The sequence below is a fragment of the Melanostigma gelatinosum genome, assembly GCF_949748355.1.
Source record: "Melanostigma gelatinosum genome assembly, chromosome: 11".
NCBI classification, from domain to species: Eukaryota; Metazoa; Chordata; class Actinopteri; order Perciformes; family Zoarcidae; genus Melanostigma; species Melanostigma gelatinosum.
The window spans coordinates 15,222,286-15,243,408 of NC_136644.1; the positions used below are offsets into that span (position 1 = coordinate 15,222,286).

General features: G+C 42.2%; 1 protein-coding gene across 1 annotated transcript; it reads right to left on the reverse strand.

Annotated features, from left to right (window-relative positions):
- Positions 1-224: 224 nt before the first annotated feature.
- LOC306784137 (protein AF-17-like) lies at positions 225-20,088 on the reverse strand. Its single transcript, XM_079277983.1, has 20 exons — positions 19,912-20,088; positions 18,974-19,053; positions 18,800-18,854; positions 18,584-18,693; positions 15,321-15,424; positions 14,572-14,665; positions 13,787-13,891; positions 13,391-13,480; positions 13,147-13,294; positions 12,181-13,041; positions 11,503-11,702; positions 10,764-10,881; positions 10,485-10,551; positions 9,995-10,143; positions 6,202-6,402; positions 5,555-5,631; positions 4,554-4,921; positions 4,272-4,377; positions 3,020-3,223; positions 225-2,932 (listed from the first exon to the last, which is right to left on the reverse strand). Exons 1-20 carry the CDS (start codon positions 20,018-20,020, stop codon positions 2,897-2,899), a joined length of 3,282 nt encoding a protein of 1,093 aa, XP_079134109.1. The 5' UTR covers positions 20,021-20,088; the 3' UTR covers positions 225-2,896.
- Positions 20,089-21,123: the final 1,035 nt, after the last annotated feature.

The window sequence follows — 21,123 nt, forward strand, 5'->3', positions numbered from 1 at the left end:
AGGTATAATTCGCTTGTCAGAACTGTTAAGAAGAAATACCTGCTTAACTTAAACTGCTGTAACAGAGTATTTTCTTTTATTATTCGTAACTAAAAAGGTATGAATTCATTTCCTCTTTCCTCTCTACTCAAGTACACAAACTAATAAACAGGTAAGTCATTCAACACGAGATAGAAAATGTAAAACAACTCAGTAAAATACATTTATTGACAAAAAAGTCGTCTTAATCCATCCTTTTAATTTTACACACAAAAATATCAAAATACTTTACAGGGCTTTTAATCTGAATAATGTCAAATTAGTTTTGATCAATTCTCTCAAACAAATACACTGTACAATGACAACATGCTTGTCCTTTTTTTAAATTCAGTGCTCATTGCAGTTAAATTTTTTTTTTTTCAGGGAACAATGCATTCAAAATTATGCATAGTTATACTTGGTATTAAGCAACACATCTGAGAGACGTCACTGCATTTCATGCAATTCATATCCCAATAGGTAACTCGCTCTGCATCAAACCTCGTTCAGAGCCAGGTGCTTAAATGTTAGAATACATAAAAGATACACAGTACGACGTTCAGAACATGGATTATCTTGGTTACCCAAACTTCAAGGCTTAAAAGAATGAATGTGTTTTTATACAAACATATTAAAGTATACAACTCTTACTCCAACAAAATTGAAAAGGTACTAAAAACGATTTACAAATGGGCCCAAAGCGCCCCAGTGCAACATGAGAAACAAACCGCTTCAGAAATCCTTCGCAAAACTCTTGGACGTCGTGTGTCTGGACTTTGCCTCAACTGAGAGGTGAATCATAAGGACATACTTGGTCAATTGCAGACCTCCCACTAGGAGTCATGTCAACGCGTTGGCTCATGTCTTTATCAACAGAATCAACATTCTCCTTTTGTCATTGCTACAGTATTTATCACAGACTAGTGAGCTGCTAGAAGTTCCTTTATGATGTCTACATTAGCTGCTAACAAAATAATCTAGCACTCAAGATATCACATGTAAGGGAGATCATGTTCAAGATTGCAAACAAGTGAGAAACACAGGAGAAAATAAAATCAAACAATCCCTTACTTTGCGAGTAGCCTTTGTTAGTAAAACTGAGCCAAACAGAGGCATCACATGATCAAGTGAAGTGAAAGGAAAGACACGCTTATCTCTACATTTGCTTAAGTTATGAAATGGGCTCAAACGGCCCTGCAGTGAAGGTCAACAGTAACGACACCGGCAATTCACCGTCTGATAACAGCTACACTATGCATCACACACCGCTGCGACAGCACTTTAATAACAGTTTACATCTTGGCCGTCCCCAGCCGTCTCCGATGACACAGCCGGTCAGGCTATACTGTCAGATTCTCCTTAAGTCCTTGTTTCTCAGGTCGCTGAAGCACAAACAACGAAAGAACATTGCATCTGAACACAAAAATTGCAATAGAAAATGATTTGATACTTCAGTTACCACTATACGGTTATTCACACATTTCAACTTTTGAAATCATCAGTTAGCTATCAAAAGTATAAATGGGTTTTTAGGAAGAGTGCTTTCAGTGTGCTAATATACCTCTCCTTGTACCCCAAGATAAAAAAACACTATAGAAGAAAGACGACAAGAGAGTATAAGCCTTTGGGCTCATGGTTTTCTCTGTAAATCTAGCATCATTAAGGCATTATCTATCCAGTATTGCTAAAAGAACAACTAGTTGGTGAACATGAAAGGAATATATATGTATGGAAGTAACATAAAAACTGACACTTCAGGAGGAGGAGTGCAAAATATTCACATAAATCAAAAACCTGTCAGTCCCTGGTGGCCTAGTAAGTACCGAGCGTCCTTCATAAAGGTACTGTGTTGATGGCTAATTTGCTTTGTTAGCTACTAACATGCAAAGTGCACACTTGTTTACGAAAGAAAAACAAGTCATTTCTTACTTACAATTTCCAAATGTTTGGTTTTGTCTGCGTAATCTCGATAGCAACTGGGAAGATATAAAAATCTTTAGGTTGTCTTGAATAAAATCTGGTGCTCAACGTTCTTGTTGAGGCCAGTCTCTAGGGGACCACAGCGCCATTTTGGACACGTGAGTTTAGTGCCACTTTTACATTTACATGGGTAACCTTTGAGTTAACATCAAGATTTTTGGTGGGCATTTATATCCAGTGAAGGCTATTGCGGCAATGACTCAGCACAAAATTTAAACAATGGAAAATGGGTGGCAGAAACATCTGAGGTAATAACTAGCTTAATGTTGAAATGCCACGAACCATACATCAGAAATGACAGTAAATGTATCCTTTACATAATAAGTGCCTGCGAGAGGCTGCAACATATAGAAGATCTGGATGGGGTGAACACAAAGGGAAGACACAATATCAAGGAAGACAGTGGAGGTTGCAAGAAGTGCCAGACGTCTGTGATTCTCACGGACAGAATGGAAACTCTGGCTCAAGCCACAGTGGGAAACCATGAACGGTCTGTGCTTGGAGAAGTCAGGAAAGAGGCGCTCTGACCTCGAGTTCACACTTCAACCCAAACACCTCCACAGCACCTGCAGGGATGAGCAGGAACTCTGGCTCTGCCTTCATAAGCAGCCCCATTGGTCTAGTTAACAAATTAGTGCAATTTAAGAGACCACTGTATTCATGCTCTCTGAAAGCTGCCTACACAAAAAAACCGATGAGAAGAACCTCTGATATAAACACGAAAAACTTCACCTTGACGTTTAAGTCCATCCTGTTATACATTCATAAAAGAGGATGGAAGATAAAGATGACAGAGAAGGAAACATGTTCAGAAGTCATGTAAGTTGACCGTAGTTCTTCAAGCGGGCTGTGATGCCCCATATCTTCATTTGAGCTGCTCCTGTGAAATCAAGAAACGTCACCCATTCTTGTCTCCACCTTTCTCCCCCGCAGCCTGAAAGTACAATCACACAATGGTTCTTCAATTTCAAAAACTTTTATATAATTGGATCACAATTAGAAGTCCTGCAGTACTACTCACCCCAGGCTTGTGAAGTGCATTGTCCTGCAGACCAAAGAGGCTGCCTCCCTGTAGTGGTGAGGCTGTAGCTGAGGACAGCAGGTTGGGTGACTGGGTGATCATGGGTGAGTTTGGGGTGGAGGTGAGTGCTCCCGTCAGCGTGAGGCGCTGCAGCTCCCTCTGTCTCTGCTGCTGCAGCATCTGGCACACCATCGCCTGCTGCTCCTGGTGGATGTAGGTGGACAAAACAGCCAGTTTATGGGACATTCAGGAACCCTGGGAAAGGTTTTAACATTAATTCACATTAATCCATCTGTAAGCTTTAGTAATCTTGTTTACTAAAAAGCAGCAAGTGTTTCATCTCCCCAAAATGTTACAAAACCTACAAAAACTGGTCCAAAGCCGCTGAACAAGTGCAACTTTCATTGGGTCATCCACGTACGTTTTTCATGTGCAACACTTGTATCGTGAAAAGTAGAAAAGTCCAGTTCACTGGTGTCTTGAATGTACCAGAACATGATCTCAAATAAACCCTAAAACACGAGCCACCAAAGAAAGAAGCAGTTTTATGTTTACCAGATGTCCACAGTGTCTGATTGGCTCCAAACTCTACCAGACTTTTACCAGTTTGCAAGTCAAATAGGAAGACTCATGGTGGCTAGTTTCCTGTTGTTCAAAAGGAGTCACACAATGACTCATAACATCAGCAGCTAGTTGGCCTCGAACTACTGGAGACACTGTTACCCCAATATTAATCCTAAAATGTAATTGCTATGAATTGACAATATGTGACATCTTACCATTTTGTACAGTTAATTAAGCATTGTGCTTCTGATCATTAGTGTCACATGTTTGACTTTACATTTTGTCTAAAGACTAATGAGAGGAAGTAAGAAGAAATAAGGAGCACTACTTTTGTATATAGACAAAATACTCCTAATTCTGGTTAATTATTTAAAATAAATTGGGTTGATTCGGACACAGGTTAAATTTACTTTCATTAAAAGGAATAGTTTGACATTTTGGGAAATACACTTATTGCTGATTGTTAGATGAGAAAATCAGTATTGCTCTCAAGTCTGTATATTAAATATGAAGCTAGAGCCAGCATACAGTTCGCTTAGCTTAGCAAAAAGACTGCAAAGAGGAGGAAACCTCTAGCCTCTGTCCAAAAGTAACAAAATCTGCCTATGGCCATTGTCTTTGCGATTCTATGAGAAAATGTACATCGTGAGAAAAACTGGTGAGAATATGACAAAGTGTGAATCATTACAGGAGTGAAGTTCTGTGAGGTGAGGAACTGCTGGAGCTGCTGCTGTTGCTGCTGCTGCTGCTGCTCGAGAAGAAGCTGCTTCTGCTGCTCTGTCAGGAGAGAAGACCTGAAACACAAGCAACGACACACGGCCACATTACACACCACACGATGCAACACTGATCGGTCCAAACACTTACATTACTTGTCCTAGACATAATGTCGAGGCCTTAAAAGAAAACAAGAATGTATTTCAAAGTGGATTTCTCCCTCGGCTGATTTAAAGACAGACTTGGTACATACGGGCTCACACTCTTGGGCAGCTGAAAGCCCTGTGCCAGTGCCTGGGAGTTGAGCGGTGGAGGCTGGGGGCGCAAAGCGGGGAGTGTGGGCTGAGAGGCGTTCTGCACAGAAGACTGGATCACACCGTTCAGACTGCCCAGCACGCCGTTCATATTCAGCTGAGGACTTCCTGCCAGGGATGACATGAACCCGCCCACCAGCTGACAGGAGCTGACAGCCTGACCGATGGGCCCCAAGCCATCGCTCAAACCTCGACTCAGGCCGTTCAGCAGGGGCTGGCCGAAGGAGGCGGGGCTCTGCTGAGGAGGAGGAGTACTTTGGAAGGAGAGGGAGGAGCTACTGCGGGACTGACTGCCAGAGTGGAGCTCCTGAAACAAACACATGAAAAAGCGTTGTAGCAATTTAGCTCTGAGCTTTTGCTTCTGATGTGAATTCAGTGCCGTTGCACATCTTATCGAAGGAAAATAATAGTGTTTGTGTTATTGTAGTTATGAAAATATAATTTATGGCGCTCTTAGATTGCTGCTAGATTGTCCTGTTAATACAGGTGCGTGCCTCCCTTTGTGTGCAAGAAGGAGAGCATTGTTTATGAAAGGCTAAATGCCAACAAATATGGATTTTAGTATTTTGTTCGATAAAAACATGTGAATTTTGGAAATGATTCCATTTATCTTTTTTAAATGCATTTTTACAGCACTCTGTAGGTATTGGAAATATTTGGATCACACAAGTCAGAAACCCGTACAATGCAGCCACAACTGGAATCTAATTTCAACATCTAAACAGTATAATACTCATAATATTAGTGTAGCCTGGTCTTTATTTTCAACTGTGCAGAAATGCCAGATCTAAACAGAATAAATAGACATGCAAAGAAAAGCTGAGTAGCATTCAAATGTGGATTTAAAATTGAAATGCCAATGTTATGATTGAGGCTTGGAACTATTCAGTACAGTTTTGTATGGTGTGTTCAAGGTAAGAAAGGGTCTACAGGTTCTCACCTCAGACGAGGTAACAAAGGAGGTGTCATTCAGGAAGCAGCTTTTGGACAGGGGACTCTTATTGGTGCTGAGGGGGTCTAAGGAAAAGAGAGGCACAAAGACAGGGTGAAAACTACAAATTTCTTTTTAAATTGATGTTTAAATTCCTGACATATCACATTTTCACATCAACAAATAATCACAACATCTTTTATTTGAATAAGTTCTGTGTCCTCTACACTGCATTTTACAACATGTGTTATTTTTGTGCTGCCAGGCATGATTTCATGGGAAATCTGCTGCATTGATTTACGGGATTGCGGGACATTACTTTAGTTATCAAAATCAGAAAACGTGCAGACTTCCAGTGCAGAAGTTAACAATCAGTTGTTGCGTCAGTGGAAGGAAAGTTTACTTCTCATACATCTGTCATTCACTCCTCTCACGCATGCTCACTCATAATTGCCTTGCTGTCATTGTTTGGGGCTGTAAATCATGATATCAGCTGTTCTGATGAGCTGGTCTCCTTTATCCAATAGCACAACGACACAATTACATCGTTAGCCTATCATCCTGCTGCCGTCTCTTTTCATCAACTCATCAGCCACCACCAGTGTCTGGACATTTTATTGAACAAGTGTTTCAACTATTGCAAATTGGCATCTGACCTTGGGAGGATGACAGGAAGTTGATCTGGGCAGAGGTGTGCATGGGGCCGTGGGCGGAGTGAAAGTGTGGAGGGAAAGACACGGCCAGATCCGTGTTGAGCAGCTGCAGCCGCTCTTTCTTTGCCGTCAGGCTGAGGATCTGGTCCTGGAGGCGCTGGTTCTCCTGCTGCAGGGAGTGGAGCGACTGGAGCATCTCCACAACTACAAGAAGCAGGGAGGACAGACGTGTCATCATACAGAAACCGCATGTCAGTGGAGGTCCGCCTCCACTGAAATTATTTGACTGCATTGTGGGGTGGCATGTGATGCGGACAAGAAGTATCCAAATGAGTTGGACTACAACGTGCATGGGAAGACCACTATATACCAAGTGTGAGATGCTTTGCTCATAATTTTGAGCTGTCACAGTTAAAAAAAAAATCCAACTGAATGATGGATGATGCCAGCCATCAGGACAGAGCAGGATGTCTACTTACTCATCTATACTTGCATCTATGAATCATATTTACACTAATGTATTCTAAAATGTATTGTTTATTGTATAAAAGATTTTAACCAGTTGTGATGACTGGAATATTATTTATTATGAAAAATCCACTTAATACATTCAGCTTTTTCCAGGAGGTCAAAGTAATTGGCAATTAACATAAAATACGGGACTATTTATTTTTCAGTAAATCTGTTAACAATTCTAAATGAGTCAGTATCTGTCCTAATTGAAAGTATGCTGTTAAAGTCAATAAGCAGAAGACCCAGTACTGATTTTATAATATTCCTATTAATGTATCAGGATAAATTAGTTGTGGTTAAACAATCTAATGCATGGGGAAATATCTATCCCAAAGAGGGGACAGCCCTACCAATGATGATTGGTAAGTGTCTGACATGTCAATTTATTGCTCACTAGAAACTAATACTCATTCGGCCCGCAGAATATTGATGGAAAAGAATTTATTTTTTTGTCCCAATTGCAGATTTGAACCATCAGTCCTCAGTGGTCTGCCTCCTTGGTGGAGGTTTCAGAGTATTTTCTAGTTAAGTGTCTAGTTATCATTATGGATTTCCCAGGTTTTTTTAGGAGTCTGTTTACACTGATATGGCCTAATACAAATAATATTAATCAATAGGCTAAATGAATGCATATGATATATTTTACAGTCCCATCCCCACTGTGTCTGGCCCTTAGACAAATGTAGTTGATGACCCCTGATTTAATGGAGTCCTAAGATGTCCCACCATAACAGGTTGAAAAAAGATAAGAAGCGAATGAGGGAGACGTTAATCGCTTTGAGTGTGGACACACCCACACAGTCCTTTTCTGGATTAGGGGTCTAATCAAGAAGAATATGTAGAAAGACCTAGGTATAATGGTGGACTACAGGTATACGAGGGCTTTAAAAGGGTGGCAGTTTCAATGCGATACCATTATTACACGCTTACAGTTGCTGCTATTGGAGTTAATTTTGAAATACTATTTGAGAAAATCCTACATGTTTAACTTCGATAAAATAGTTCTGACACAAACATTTGTAACTCCACCACATCTTTCTATAAACTATTGCCAAAGATGTACAATTTACAGAAACTACACTTCAACCCGGAATAGAAAATGCTGACATTAACTGGTGGTTCCTGGACTTGCTCTTAGACCGAGTGTTACTTCACAGCAGTGGCATCAGGTCTGAACTAGGAATTCAACCCCATCCTAGTCTAAATGCTTTCGTAATTGATTTTCTATGGAGCTATCAGTGCAGCGTGCCCTGCATCACAGACTGGGAGAACAAACACACTTCTCTCTCATTTCTGCAGAGAGAAAGAGCAGTTAACACTCGTTAGTCGAAAGTGAACTCTCCCTGGGGTACAGAGAAATATATTTAGGTGCAGACTGCAGGGTTTTTCTGTTTACAGAGGATGGGAGGCTAAGATGCATACAAATGTACATAGTTAAGAGATGTTACGAGGGATGGGGAGGAAAGAAGGGTCCAAGTCAGAGCTTGGGAGAGGCAACAGTGGTGAAACAGAAAGATAATAACGGTAGAAAAGAAAAGGAAAAGTAAAAGAAGTATGAGGGAAAATGGAAACAGTGTGACATCACTGGGTGGAGAAACAAAACAGAGCGAAAATAGATTGAAAAAAAGCAAGGGTCAGCAGATGATGTCCCCAGAGAAAAAGTGAGTCTGAGCAAGAGTCAGTGAGCAGGTTGAGGAGAGAGCACAACAGAAAGCAGTTAAGGAACATGAGAAACAAAGCTGTTAGAGCTTGGCATGTCACAGCATGCCATCTCTTGCTGTGCTATTGTTTGTCCCCAACAGCGTCTACAGGCACATTCATCATCAGTAGTAGGGCTGTACCGAATGTCATTATGTTTTTACATTCAAAGCGTCTATTGAGGTTTTCTAAAGAAGCTTGGAATGTCTGGGGTAATAGAATTAAAAACTAGAATCACCTCCTCGCGGCTGCATGCCTCCGCAAACCAGTCAAACAAGTCCTCCATATTCTTACTAGTTCATCCTGGAGTTCAAGTGGACGTTTGTGCCAAATTTGACATATGCATGTACGTCTGGAAGGAAAGACAGACAACCCCAAAGCATAATGCTTCAGGCCACGTTTGTTGGTGGCACAGAGGCATAAAAAGAAAAAAAAGTCAAACAAAATCCTCAATTTGAATGCCGTGGTTAAATCAGTTAAAAATAATTGAGGTAATTTCTTATTAAATTGACTTTCTTAAATGAATATATGGCTCAGCAGTGTGGCCAACATAAAGAATGTAGGTGCGGATCAAAGACCATATGTGTGAAGTTAGATACAGTCTGTGGTGTGGACTGAGCAGAGAGAGACAGAGAGAGGGGAGGAGACAGCTGCGTGCAGTCGTCCACCTTCCACCTCTCTAAGTTATTAATAACTTACTCAGAACGTTACTTTGTCAACCGCCTGCCTAAACACGTGATAGAAAGTCAGCGCATCACGAACACAGCACTGGAATGTAAATCTACAAATGGTAAAAGACTCAGGGTTCCCACAGCTGAATGCTAAGACTATTTCATGCTACTCCAAAATAAATTTAAGACCAACCGCACAATTACAAAAATGTTTATTGTTACGCTTTCTTGATCTGTGTGACATTAATACGAGAGGCAATTTGTAAATTATGGAAAAAATAGATGTTACCAATTGGTTTGAGATTTTGAAATGTCAGAAAAAAGGAATTGATAAAATCCTACTTCCGAAGTCTTCGTATTTTTGAAAGGTTTATTTAAGATATTTTAATACCAATTAAGGCCTTATTTTTAGATTAATGAATTTGAGGCCTTTTTTTGATTTTTTAAAAGGATTCGCGGGAACCCTGAATACTAATATTAGAGTAGACTAATCTTTATCTGCAACTGTGCTGAAATACCGGTTTTAAACGATTTTAAACAATGAATAGACATGCAAAAAACAAAACAATCAAACAAACTGCGCAGCATTCGAATGTTGATTTAGTTATGAATGAAGCTTCAAACTATTCGCTACAGCCCTACTAAATAGTACCAGGTCATGTTCGCACAGACAGAACTGCACAGTGTAAACAGAATCTTGTCCAGATTATAAATGCTATTTTTGTTTTTTTTACCATGTCTAGTTTAGTGTGACCACTAAACTGAATTAAACAACATTTAAACAACATTGTTAAATTCAAATCATCAAGAGACCTGACAAGATGAAAGTACCCCGTAATTTAGGCAAAATAACCAAATCATTTTTAGAGTTTTGTCTTGGAACCACGTGGTAACCACTCGTCCATGTCACTCACTGTTAACTCCCATCTCTCCATTGCTGTGTTTCTCCAGCAGGAGCTCAATGTGGGAGCTGGCTGGAGGGACGTTCTCAGGATGGGCTCTGACTCCAGCACTCAACCCGTCCCTCTGGTCAAACAGAAGAGGAAGACAGCTCATAGGAGACCTACGTGTGGAGGAGGAGAAGAAACCCAACAAGGAGTCAGAAAGAAATAAGAAGTCATCGCTGCAGCAAAGCTGGGAAACTACCAGCAAAACCCTGTGGCTGTGGTTACTATTTCTTTCTAATGCTGCTATTTGCCTCCTTTTCCTGTTACTGGTTACAGAAATAGAAACTGATCTGACAACAGGCTACAGTACAGGGACACTTTATCCAAATTATGTTTCCTTTGATGTATCAAAGAGATGTGTTTTACTACTCGCTCTCACATTTTCAGTCAGGATTTAAAATAGTGTAACGTCCACGACTTAGCATTAAAAATACCAAAAAGATGAAATGAGACATACTGTGAAGAAAGACTCTCTCTTGGTGAGTTCCCCTGACACGGGAAGCGACAGTCGTCGAGGTCGGACTCTGAAAATTAGGACAAAGAGTTGTGAACTTTACTTCTGTTTAAAGAAAGGTGGTACAAATTGAAGAGATTTAATGCATGCCGGATTCTGACAAAGGTAGGAATATATGTCAGAAGAAGCATTTTTTAAAGGAAGCTAATCTAAAACTAGCTTCAGTTTCTCAACAAATGCAAAAACATAATGTTGATCTCTGAACCTTGATTTCCCGCTCACCTGGCAGTGAGGACTGGGCTTGGGTCAGTAGTGGTGGCAGCGTCGGGGCTGTGGAGAGACAGCTGGAGAATGGCTGAGTGGAGGTCAGGCTATAGCTGGTGCTGGAACCTGGATGGACCTACGAGACAGTGAACGTCAACATCTGGCCGAAAAAGAAATCTCTTTATGCGACTGATACACTACAGGTGAAAAAAAGGTCAAATAAGAACAGCAGGCACACAAAGGAGTAAGAAAATAAAATGTCTTGATATATTAAATTGTCTACGGAAAGAAATTATTCATAGTAATTATAATAATAATCAAATAATAAAGAAAGAAAGTCAGACAACTGTAAAAAATGTGCATTTTAATTTCCCAGAGCCTAAGGAGATGTTGCTTAATTTATCCAACTGATTGTCCAAACCCGTAAGAGATTTACTTCACTGACATATATGACAAAGAAAAGCAGTAAATCCTCACACTTGATAAGCTGGAACTGTTTGTTTTTTTGGCTTGAAAAATAACTAAATGATGATTATCAATTGTCAAAGTTGAATATTATTTTTTCTGCCGATCAGCTAAATAATTAGTTGACTCATAGTTTCACCTGTATAATTATGTCATGCTAACAATAACACAACAAGTAGATATTGTCCCAGACACAAATATAAACACCAGGCATGGCAGCTGTGCAGTGGTACTGATAACAAGTTTACTAAACAGTTCCCTGTGTGACCCGAATGCTGACTCTCTGAAGTACCTGTGTGTTTGAGACAGCGTTGACTGACGGAAGTGAGAGCGAGGACACGTGGGAAGTAAGAAGTCCTGAGGAGAGAGGGGTGCTACACATGCCCCCTCCCAGGGACAAGGAGGTGTTACACACCCCTCCACCCAGGGAGAGAGGGGTACTGCAGACACCCCCGCCCAGTACAAGAGGGTCCTTTAGACTGGAGTAGATACCTGAAGGATGGGAGAGATAAAAGAAAAAAGATATTTATGAATAATTTCATCTCAGAAGTTGGAAGACCCCCAAAAGACAACAACACATGGCAGCCGAGCATTCGTGCACACGAGAGAATCAATCTGTAAGTAGGGCAGGAAATCTAGCACTCAGAGATATGTGCAGCTGAGCACACACAAAAAACACTATCTAGGGCAATATTCTGAATTTTAAAACCCTGTGTATGGAAACAGTGGCATGTACTTTAACAGTATCCGATGGCTTATTATAATACACTCTGAGGTTCTGATATACAGATAAGCTGCTACGGTGGCGCTGACATAGCACATGTGAAATGGAAACATTTCACCACTTTAAAAGCAAGCTGCAAATGAACACAACAAAGTGAATTTTTTTTTTTTTACACACACACACACACTCGCTCTCACACACAGGAAGCTAGAGAGTTACCACACACACCCACTCACTTAGACTCACCAGAGTTGAGCAGAGAGTTGCCACGGCTTGTGGAAAAAACGCCGGAAGAGGAGGAGGAAGAGGAGGAGAAAGAAGAGATGGCTGTGGGAGGCAGCGTGGAGGAGAAAGAAGAGATGGCTGTGGGAGGCAGCGTGGAGGAGAAAGAAGAGATGGCTGTGGGAGGCAGCGTGGAGGGGAAGGCGGGGTGAGGGATGGAAGATGGGCTCGGGTATAGCGAGGAGGTTAAGGCTGGAGGAGGCGGCACTGCGCGGTGATGGTGGTGGTGGTGCTCCTCTTCCCTCCTCTCTCGGTTCTTGCTGCCCCGTGGCCGCCCTGGACCGTGGCTGCTCTTCTTGTTGCCGCGATGCCGCCTCTCTCTGGGCAGCGGTGGAGGCGTGGCTTTGTCCTCCTGGGCCGCCTCCTCCAGGATGGGCGGCGTGCTCAGTTGAGACGGCTTACAGAGACTCTTGGAGGGCTTGTAGTCCCCGGAGGAGGAGATCTTCCGGATCTTGCTACTGCTGCCCAGCCCCGACGAAGAGGTGATGCGCATGATGGACCCAAAGGTGGAAATAGTGACCTTGTTCTCGAAAGGGCTCGAGTTGCCCTCCGACCTGTCGTGACCCTGTGACCCTGCCAGTGGGCCATCAGCAGGAGTCAAAGCTGGTGGCTTGTGGTATTTACTGTCCTCCTCATCTTTGTCCTCGTGCTTTTCATCCTCCTCTTCATTCTCCTCCTCCTCCTCCTCCTCCTGGACTGCTGGCCTCCTGTGGCGCTCCTTACGCTCCTCACCACTGTGGACGTCGGCCCCTTGGTCCTGTTCACGCTCCAGGCGCGAGGATGATGAAAACGAATGGAAATCCGGAGCGGAAGACAGTGAGCCACCTCCAATAGAAACACAAAGTGATAATCAAATTCAAATACAACTGCTATACTTAGCCTTCATGTCAACATTTCACTCTGTCTCCTCTTTCATTCTGCACATTGTACCTGTGTTGAATGGACTGGAGGAGCAGGAGGAGGAGGAGCAGCTCTTGCCAGTGCTTCCCGTCTTCTTACTGCGATGACCGTGACTGTGTGAGCTCAGCTTCTTGGACTTTCCTTCACTGTCCTTGCTGCTGTGGTGACTGGAGGATATCTTTACCAAAACACACAGGTTATAACTAGATTAGCTCGACTACTTGTCAAAGTGCCCAGCATGTCACAAGTCATCCCGTGGGTTAGCTTTTCATACCTTTTCTATACTGCTGGTCATCACTGAAGAGCCCAGGCTGTCAGAGGACTTCTTGTGGCGCTCTTTTTGCCGAATCTTGTCCTTATGACTCTGAACAGACATAAATACACAGGGCTAAGGTATGTTAAGATCCTACGAGGAGTTATATTTTTAAAGTAGTGCCACAAAACCACAAAACACTTAAAAAAAAATATTAACAGCAATAGTTCATAAATGATATTGTTACTCTAACACAAGCAGACAGACAAGAACTTCACCTCTGTAAAATTGTTGAAAGTTATAATTTACATTAGAAGCTTACTGGTCAAAGAATGTGTAAACCAGATATTCAATGCAAACCTTTGGTAATTAGCACACTTGGCCCTTACAGTTACACCCATCGACACTAGCACTTACCTTCCTCTGTCTGTGGTGATGTTTGTCGAGTGCTGGAGAACTTGAGCGTCCCCGGAGATGACCGAAGGAGCTACTTGTATTTTCACTGGAACGTAACTTCTTCTGCTGTAAAATCCAAAAGGAAAAAGTAAGCATGGTCTCAACAACAAATAAAACTTCAGCTTGTGTGGCACACAAGGGTATCCTCCAACACTGAGCGGCCAAGTTGAATCCCCGGGCAGAGTGCGCGGACTTATTGTACAAATATGTTCAGGTCATTATGAAACGGTGGAGGGCATACGTCTAGGTAGTCAAATTAATGTGACACACTGCAACTTTGACGCCATGTTGCATGAGCTTTTGTAATGCGCAACTGTAAAGGAAAGATAAATCAATAAATTGATAACCTCGGAGGCATACTATTCCAAATTTGGAACCGGTTCTCTATTCCCATCCCTATGCCAGAGCCACAAAAACATCATCAAGCATGGATGAAATCAACACAACTAAACTAAAGATGCCAGCTCAATTTGATTATTAGGCTGCTGAGACTCAAACATACAAATAAACTACTCGTTTGAGGTGGTAATAAAAAGTTTAGCAATTATGTTTACTGTTAAATGGCAGAGTTAACACTTCACAGTGCATTTAAGAGGGGATTTTGGGTAAGGACTTTTATCTCTGATGTTTGTAGCTGATACCATTTTCATCAATAATTGTTAAAATGTCAATCAACTCTTTAATTTCTTGATTTATGCGACGTGTTGTGCGATGATATTAGTTTGCCATATTGTTGTCCATCTTACCATTTTGTTGTAGTGGTGCTTGCAGTAGCCGCAATACTTCACATTGTCAGCTTCTGGGCCTTCCTCCTCGCACAGCAGACCTGCCATCTGAGCACTGAACGCAGGGTGTCACAGGGTCAGACAGGAGAGGAAACAGGAGAGCACACACACACACACACACACACACACACACACACACACACACACACACACCTGAGTCACCTGAGAGCTTTTGCCATTGATCAAGACAGGATGGATCAAATGTCAGATCTCTGCACACAGAAATCTGCGCTGTACAATATTCCAGGATGGATTTTAGCCTTGAGTTTTCAACTTCTGCATTGTGATAGGAATTAGCTGCAGCTTACACATTATAATATATAAATAATAATAATTAAGGCACAGAGCAAATAAATAGAAATGTAAGCAGATAGGGTGGTAGAGTGGGAAAAGTAGTGCAAACAAATACAGCTAAGGGAAACACAAATCAGCATTCTGAGGCCAACTGTGGACGGCAGCAGGCCATTCATTCTGGCGCTGTTTCACAACTAATTGCATCAGTCAACAAGTAAAATCAATCATGTGCATCTAAAATCAGATTACGCCTTGATCGTAGTTTTTGTTATTGTGCAACTCTGGTGAAATTTGAAATCCGCACCAGTACATTACTTTGCTTCCGTGCTCGTACTCGTGTCTGTTTTTCAAAACTGGGAGTATGCGGACCGTCATCTACTGTCGGTAATACACTTAACTATCCCTTTAAGACTCACCAGGTGACATGGAAAGCTTGTCTGCAGCCCTGTCTGTTGCAGGTCATGCAGGCTCCGCAGGCCGCCTTGCTCTCTCTCCCGTGGTCCTCACAGATGTAACAGGTCTGGTGAAGAGGCCAAATGGAGAGAATGGGAGAAGAGGGAACAGAGACATATCAGTTATTAGTATTATTAACAGGTGCTACATTGCCCTGTAGAAGAACTAAGTGCACACAAAGCCTTCACCATTTCGAAAAACTAAAATGCAAATTCATGTGGAAAGCTGAGTAACGCTCATTCATTCATGTTATTTGGCTATTCAAGAGAACCATTGTGAATTCCACAAAGTTGAATTGTCCTTAGTTTGAGTCCAGAGGCAGCTCTACTGTAAAAGATTAGGACGTTTTGCTTGTCAAGACAACAGATGGAGCTTTCCAACAGAACGCAGTTTGCTCAGTGCTTCCAGCTTTGTACAGCAAAACTGTTAACCAGATGTTTGGGAATGTTGAATGAAACAAAAGCTGACACTGAAGAGCTCATGGCTTGTTGTGCATTTGTTTTCAAAACAGAGCTTTTAGTTTTGCATCAGGATGGTACTAAAATCTAAAAATGTGTTTCCTCCATCATTTCCTTCTAGTTTGAATACAATTGGTGTAAAATGGTTTCATGATAAACTGCGGGGAACTTGCATTGATGCAGCAAAAGAAAAACAAAAAAAATGCCTCCAGCATGACAGCAGCATCAGTCTTCACTGACATGTTAATGTGCACACAAAATACATGCAAGCATATACATGTGATCACACACACAAGCAGACAAACGCACGCACGCACGCACGCACGCACGCGCACGCACACACACACACACAGCTTTTGTACTTCTTCCTCAGCTTGTCCCCAGTAAGCGGGGCAGACTGCTGGTGGGGGGGCAGAAGAGGCCTAGCAACAGGTGCAGGACAAAGGAACAGCGGGCTCTTTACCTTTTTTTTTGCTTCAGCTCTCTCTGTTTTGCCCTTTCTCTTCCCTTTCCTCTGTCTTCCTCTACTCCCGTCATCCTTACTCTGCTCCCTGTTCCCCTCGGAGGATGTCGTCTATGTAATGAAAGGCCGGAGCCATAACTACACCAAGCGTGTAAAAGGAAGAGCGGCTTCTCAAGTTTTCCCTGTACATTGTAACGCTGTCTAGGAATGCAGGCAGCAAAATCTGGATGAATGGCTCCGACAGGGAAAGCTGCATGCAATTTACTGTAGCTGACACAGTAATATGAAACCAGGCACTCAAACACTCACATGTGTATATTTATATGCAGGCATGCACACAGACACACTCACATTACATACACACAGCACGTCAGCCACTGGCTGCCAAGACTAATGAGTACATGCGTCAAATATTGATATATTTGTAATGTGCATTGCTTTGAAAAGGCCTGCTCTGATGCATGCTGGATACACCAGCGCTCACTACTTCTGGTAAACACAGTCTGCCAAAGGCTGAACAGACAATAAAAAAAAGGTACAAATGGATAAAGTTACAAGACAGCAGATGTATGATAATGGTCTTGAAGTAGTTTGTGGTTTAACAGTTTGCTTTAAAAAGTGAAATAAATACACATTAGTAGAATATGTGTTACTCTGCACGTTAGGACTCTGTGTGAGGTCCGGCTATCTTTGGATTTTGTCTGTCAGTATGCAGAATGAAATCATTGTTCATTTGTTTTACGAACACACACATTACATGATTAGACCTGGAGATGCTTCTTTGTCAGATACCATCAATTCATGACGCTCTGTACTCCTTAACGAATGATTATTTTTACTAACTGTTTTTTAATAATCAATTCAAGTTTTTCAAATGTACCGGTATCTTCTTTTTTTTTTGCCGCTTTGAGCTCCACAAGCCGAGTGCCATCTAGTCCCATTTTATTGGAGAGAAGGCAGAAATCTCTAAGGCCAATACCTCAAAAACTACACAACTCAAGATCAAAACATTCTAGATTGATAAACAGCAACACAGGTAAGAGGAGGAATATGCATTTTTGATTTTGAGGTAAACTGTCCCTTTAAGATGAAAATCTCCCACGTTTCCCAGAATGACTTTTAACAACCTCCAGAGAGCAGAAGCGACCTTGCCACATTCGGCTGTGGGTTTCTACGGAGCATGTAGGTGGAGAGATGGTGATGTGGTGGAGGAAAACATTTCTTTTCCGGTTAAAGGAGAAATAATAGTTGTGCCGTTTCCCGGAAGACTTAAAGCTGCGTTTGCTGTAGCTACTGTCGTTGGTGGAGAAACTGCTCATGCTTTCTTCTTTTATGATGGATTTCTCTCTGTGGGATTTGTGACACTGCAGAAAAAAGTGTTTCCTAAAACAAAGGCACTGCTCTGTTTCTCTGTTTTTCAGGGACTGACTCCAAAGCTGATATTTTCAGTTCTATTTCCAACTGAACTTGAAAGTGGCAAAATACATGGTTTAGACAAAGCTTTTTTTATTTAATTCATCATTATGAAATAAATGATGATTTAGATAGCTGTAGAATAATGACAACATCTGCGTTTAGATTGGTTTCCATAATCCTTGGTTTCACGATGCAATTCTCTCTGGAAAAATAAAGGCTATATTTAGGGCACAAAGGAACTGTGTCAACAAAAGCAGGAAGAGTAGAGCACTTTTGTTTTCCCCGCTAGCTATTCCCATTTGAAAAGTTGTCTATTTCCACTCTAAGTGAAGAAAGGTTTATTTGAATTAGTTGTGTAAGACGAAGTTTGAGTTCAGATACCAAGACTTTACGTTTTCCAAAACTTTACTTCTAAAACAAATGTTCAACAGAAATATCACTGAGGAAAATAAGATACAACATTATAATAATCAAACATCTGTATGAGAACATTGCCTAAATAAACTTCAAGAGAGAACAGGTAGAGCAAATATGAATCGGACCAATCATTTGGTGCTGTTTTTTTCAAAACAAACTTCTTTTGGTTTGAAAGTATCGATGTTCGATACCCGGTCATAGATGCTTGTCATCTCTGCTTGTCATCTCTGCTAAAGGGTGTTTTTATGCGTGTTTCAGCCACTCCCGCAGGAAAAAAACAAAAAACAGATGACATGTGGACACCATTCTCTGGCTGTCCAGAAATACAAACACCTTTCTGTATATCCTTAGTATAAGTTTCGAGACAGGGCAACACACCACGAGGAAGTCCTGTAGACTAAAACCTGTTCACTTCACAATGTGTTACAGGTTTTATCCAGTCAACAGAGTGTGTGTGTGTGTGTGTCAGTACCTTGATGTATCTCTCATGTGGGACATACTGCAGGATGATGGGCTCCATGGTGAGGACGTTGGCAAACTGAACCTCAGGGATGTAGAGCGCGCACACAACGTGTGCCCAGCCTGACGGAGAGATTGGCAGTGGATCAATAACACAATAAGGTTGCTTATGAATGAAGTAGAAATCTGTTCAGTTCACTTAGAGAAACAGCAGGAGGGTTAGATTTACCTCCGCTGTCTGTCCTCTTGAGGGCACCATCTTTGTGGGGACACAGCTCACACCTCTGAGGCAGGACAGGAGAGAGCAGAGCTTGTAGTGAGCGTGGCATCGATCCTAACGGGTGAAGCAGGAACGGATGGGTGTGCTTCGTGTCATGTTGTGTGTGTGTGTTGGCATACTCACCACGCGTGCCGCCCTCTCCTGTGATTCACACTTCCGACAGAACCACGGACCGGTGGGAACCTGGACAATGCCATAACATGCTGGGATGGAAACACACACACGACAGGTTAATAGTACTATTTTGATACATATTCCATTTTCTACCGCAATGTATTTTACACACATCTCTTATATTGTGTTGTTGTGTCAGTACCGTTAAGTGCTGCTGGCACCTTGGTCAGGTAATATTTGAAAGAAGAAATGTATCCAGTTGGAACTTCAATTTAAGATTGAATATGAAATAAATTGACCCTATGAAGACAGCTCTCAACTCAGCCTGCTGTGGCAGCTTCGAACTAATCTTTCTTTATTACATGTTATAGCACTTTCGTTGACTTTACAGGAACAAAGTCATCTCTACTTCAAAAAAATCAACCTGCAGATGAGGAAAGTCCACCAGGCATAAATCTACAGCAGCCTCCCACAGTTGGTCCAACAATCAGTGGCTGATTTCTGCTCACAAACATGATCCTGGAAGTTAAAACTGCTACACTTGTTTTGTCTCCTTAAAAAGCAACAAAGCAAGTGGACACAAGGCAACATAATGTCCAAACCGGCGGGCCTCGCCGGGGCTGTTTTTGTCGCAAAAACACGCCTCTCGCAGTGTGTCGTGAATCCAAACCGGGCCAGACACGCACGCACGCACGTACGTACGTACACGGACCTGAAGTGCCATCAAGGCGCCATCCAGACTCGGTGTCACACTCTGCTGCTTGGCCCTGTGTGTTTAATCATGTGTGCGGAGAGGAAACAACAAACAGCACGCCTACCTACCCCTCCCACACACACCACACGCACGTACACAGCGATGGACCTACGAAGAAACCTACCAGCACCTCTGGCTGCCTCCAGCCGCCACAGCTACCCAGTAATTACGCTCCATCGGCGGCTAACGTTACCTTGGTGAACGGCGACGCTGCAGCCGTGTCCATCACAGTAAACCAGAGGGTTCTCTGCCCAGCCTCGCTCGTCTGAACACACGCAGCAACCTCCAACCATTTCCCGCATGCTGCTCCCATACGAATAAATGTATTTTTCCTCCCGGTAACGGCTCAGACCTCACCCAGGCCTGTCAAGTGGACGTCCCGCACTTTAACGCCGCACCGGGCATAGCCGTGGGCCGCTTTCGTCGCGCACTTCTAGCGCTGCGGAGAGGGGAAATCTCGGCGTGGGGTTTGTGGTGCTGCTGCTGCTACGTTTTTTCCGTGATGTCCTCCCCGTCCCCATAGAACCGATGCAGTGCGCATGCTCAGACTTGCTCTTTTGGTTCGGAATAAGTCACAGCAAAAGGTAGCAAGTTATTGTTATTTTGTGGACATGAAGCCCTTTTTCGCCGCGTGTTTTCAGACTGCAGCATTATTTTTGAAATGATCATCATGTGACAATATATTGTACCTAAAGGCGTGGAATAGTTCTATAAATTAGATTAGTAAAACATGTCGAGCAGTCAGTCAAAACCGCTGGCTGCACTCTTTCTCTATCAAGTTTGTTTCAACAGCACCATCTTCAGGATTTCCACAGAATAACGGGAAAGAATTACAAGCTATTTCACCATCCGATGTGCTGACCTAAAATGCAAAACATCCAGTGTGAATGATACACCTGTGTGTATATGACCATTTCATTTGACTTTATTCTGATTCGTTCCATTTTGGTTAAAATGATTCACAAACAGTTATCTACATTTATCTTGTATTCTTTCTCTATTTGTGGGCATCACTCTTTCCCGTTACAGCCAAAACAATAAAAACACATTTAGATTCAAATTCCAGTTTGTCAAACTGACCCGTAGCCTACTGAGGTTTCATGACTCAAACTTTATTTGATTCCTTGGTTGCTGTTAAGGTCAGTGTACAGTGTGTTGTTCCAGTTAAACTACATCAGCATGGGTCTCATTCAGATTTTTGGTAAATAAGTTGACTTCTATAATTCAGTCAGCAGATGTCACTAGACACCTCTCGTTTTGACTGGACTGCTTTATGACTTTTGTCTCGACTGGCTGAGTAAACTCTGTCTGACAGGCCGGTTTTATGGTGGATATGGGACTCCGGAAACACACAAGCAGGGCTGTCTGAACATAGTGCAATTCCCCTTTTCTTATCTTTTGTTCT

Coding starts and splice junctions, on each gene's coding strand:
- LOC306784137 (XM_079277983.1), bottom strand. CDS start 20,020: ATGCGGGAAATGGTTGGAGGTTGCTGCGTGTGTTCAGACGAGCGAGGC. Junction 18,855..18,973: donor AGGAGAGGGCGGCACGCGTG/GTGAGTATGCCA, acceptor GTCCTGCCTCAG/AGGTGTGAGCTGTGTCCCCA. Junction 10,552..10,763: donor AGCCCAGTCCTCACTGCCAG/GTGAGCGGGAAA, acceptor CCTAATTTTCAG/AGTCCGACCTCGACGACTGT.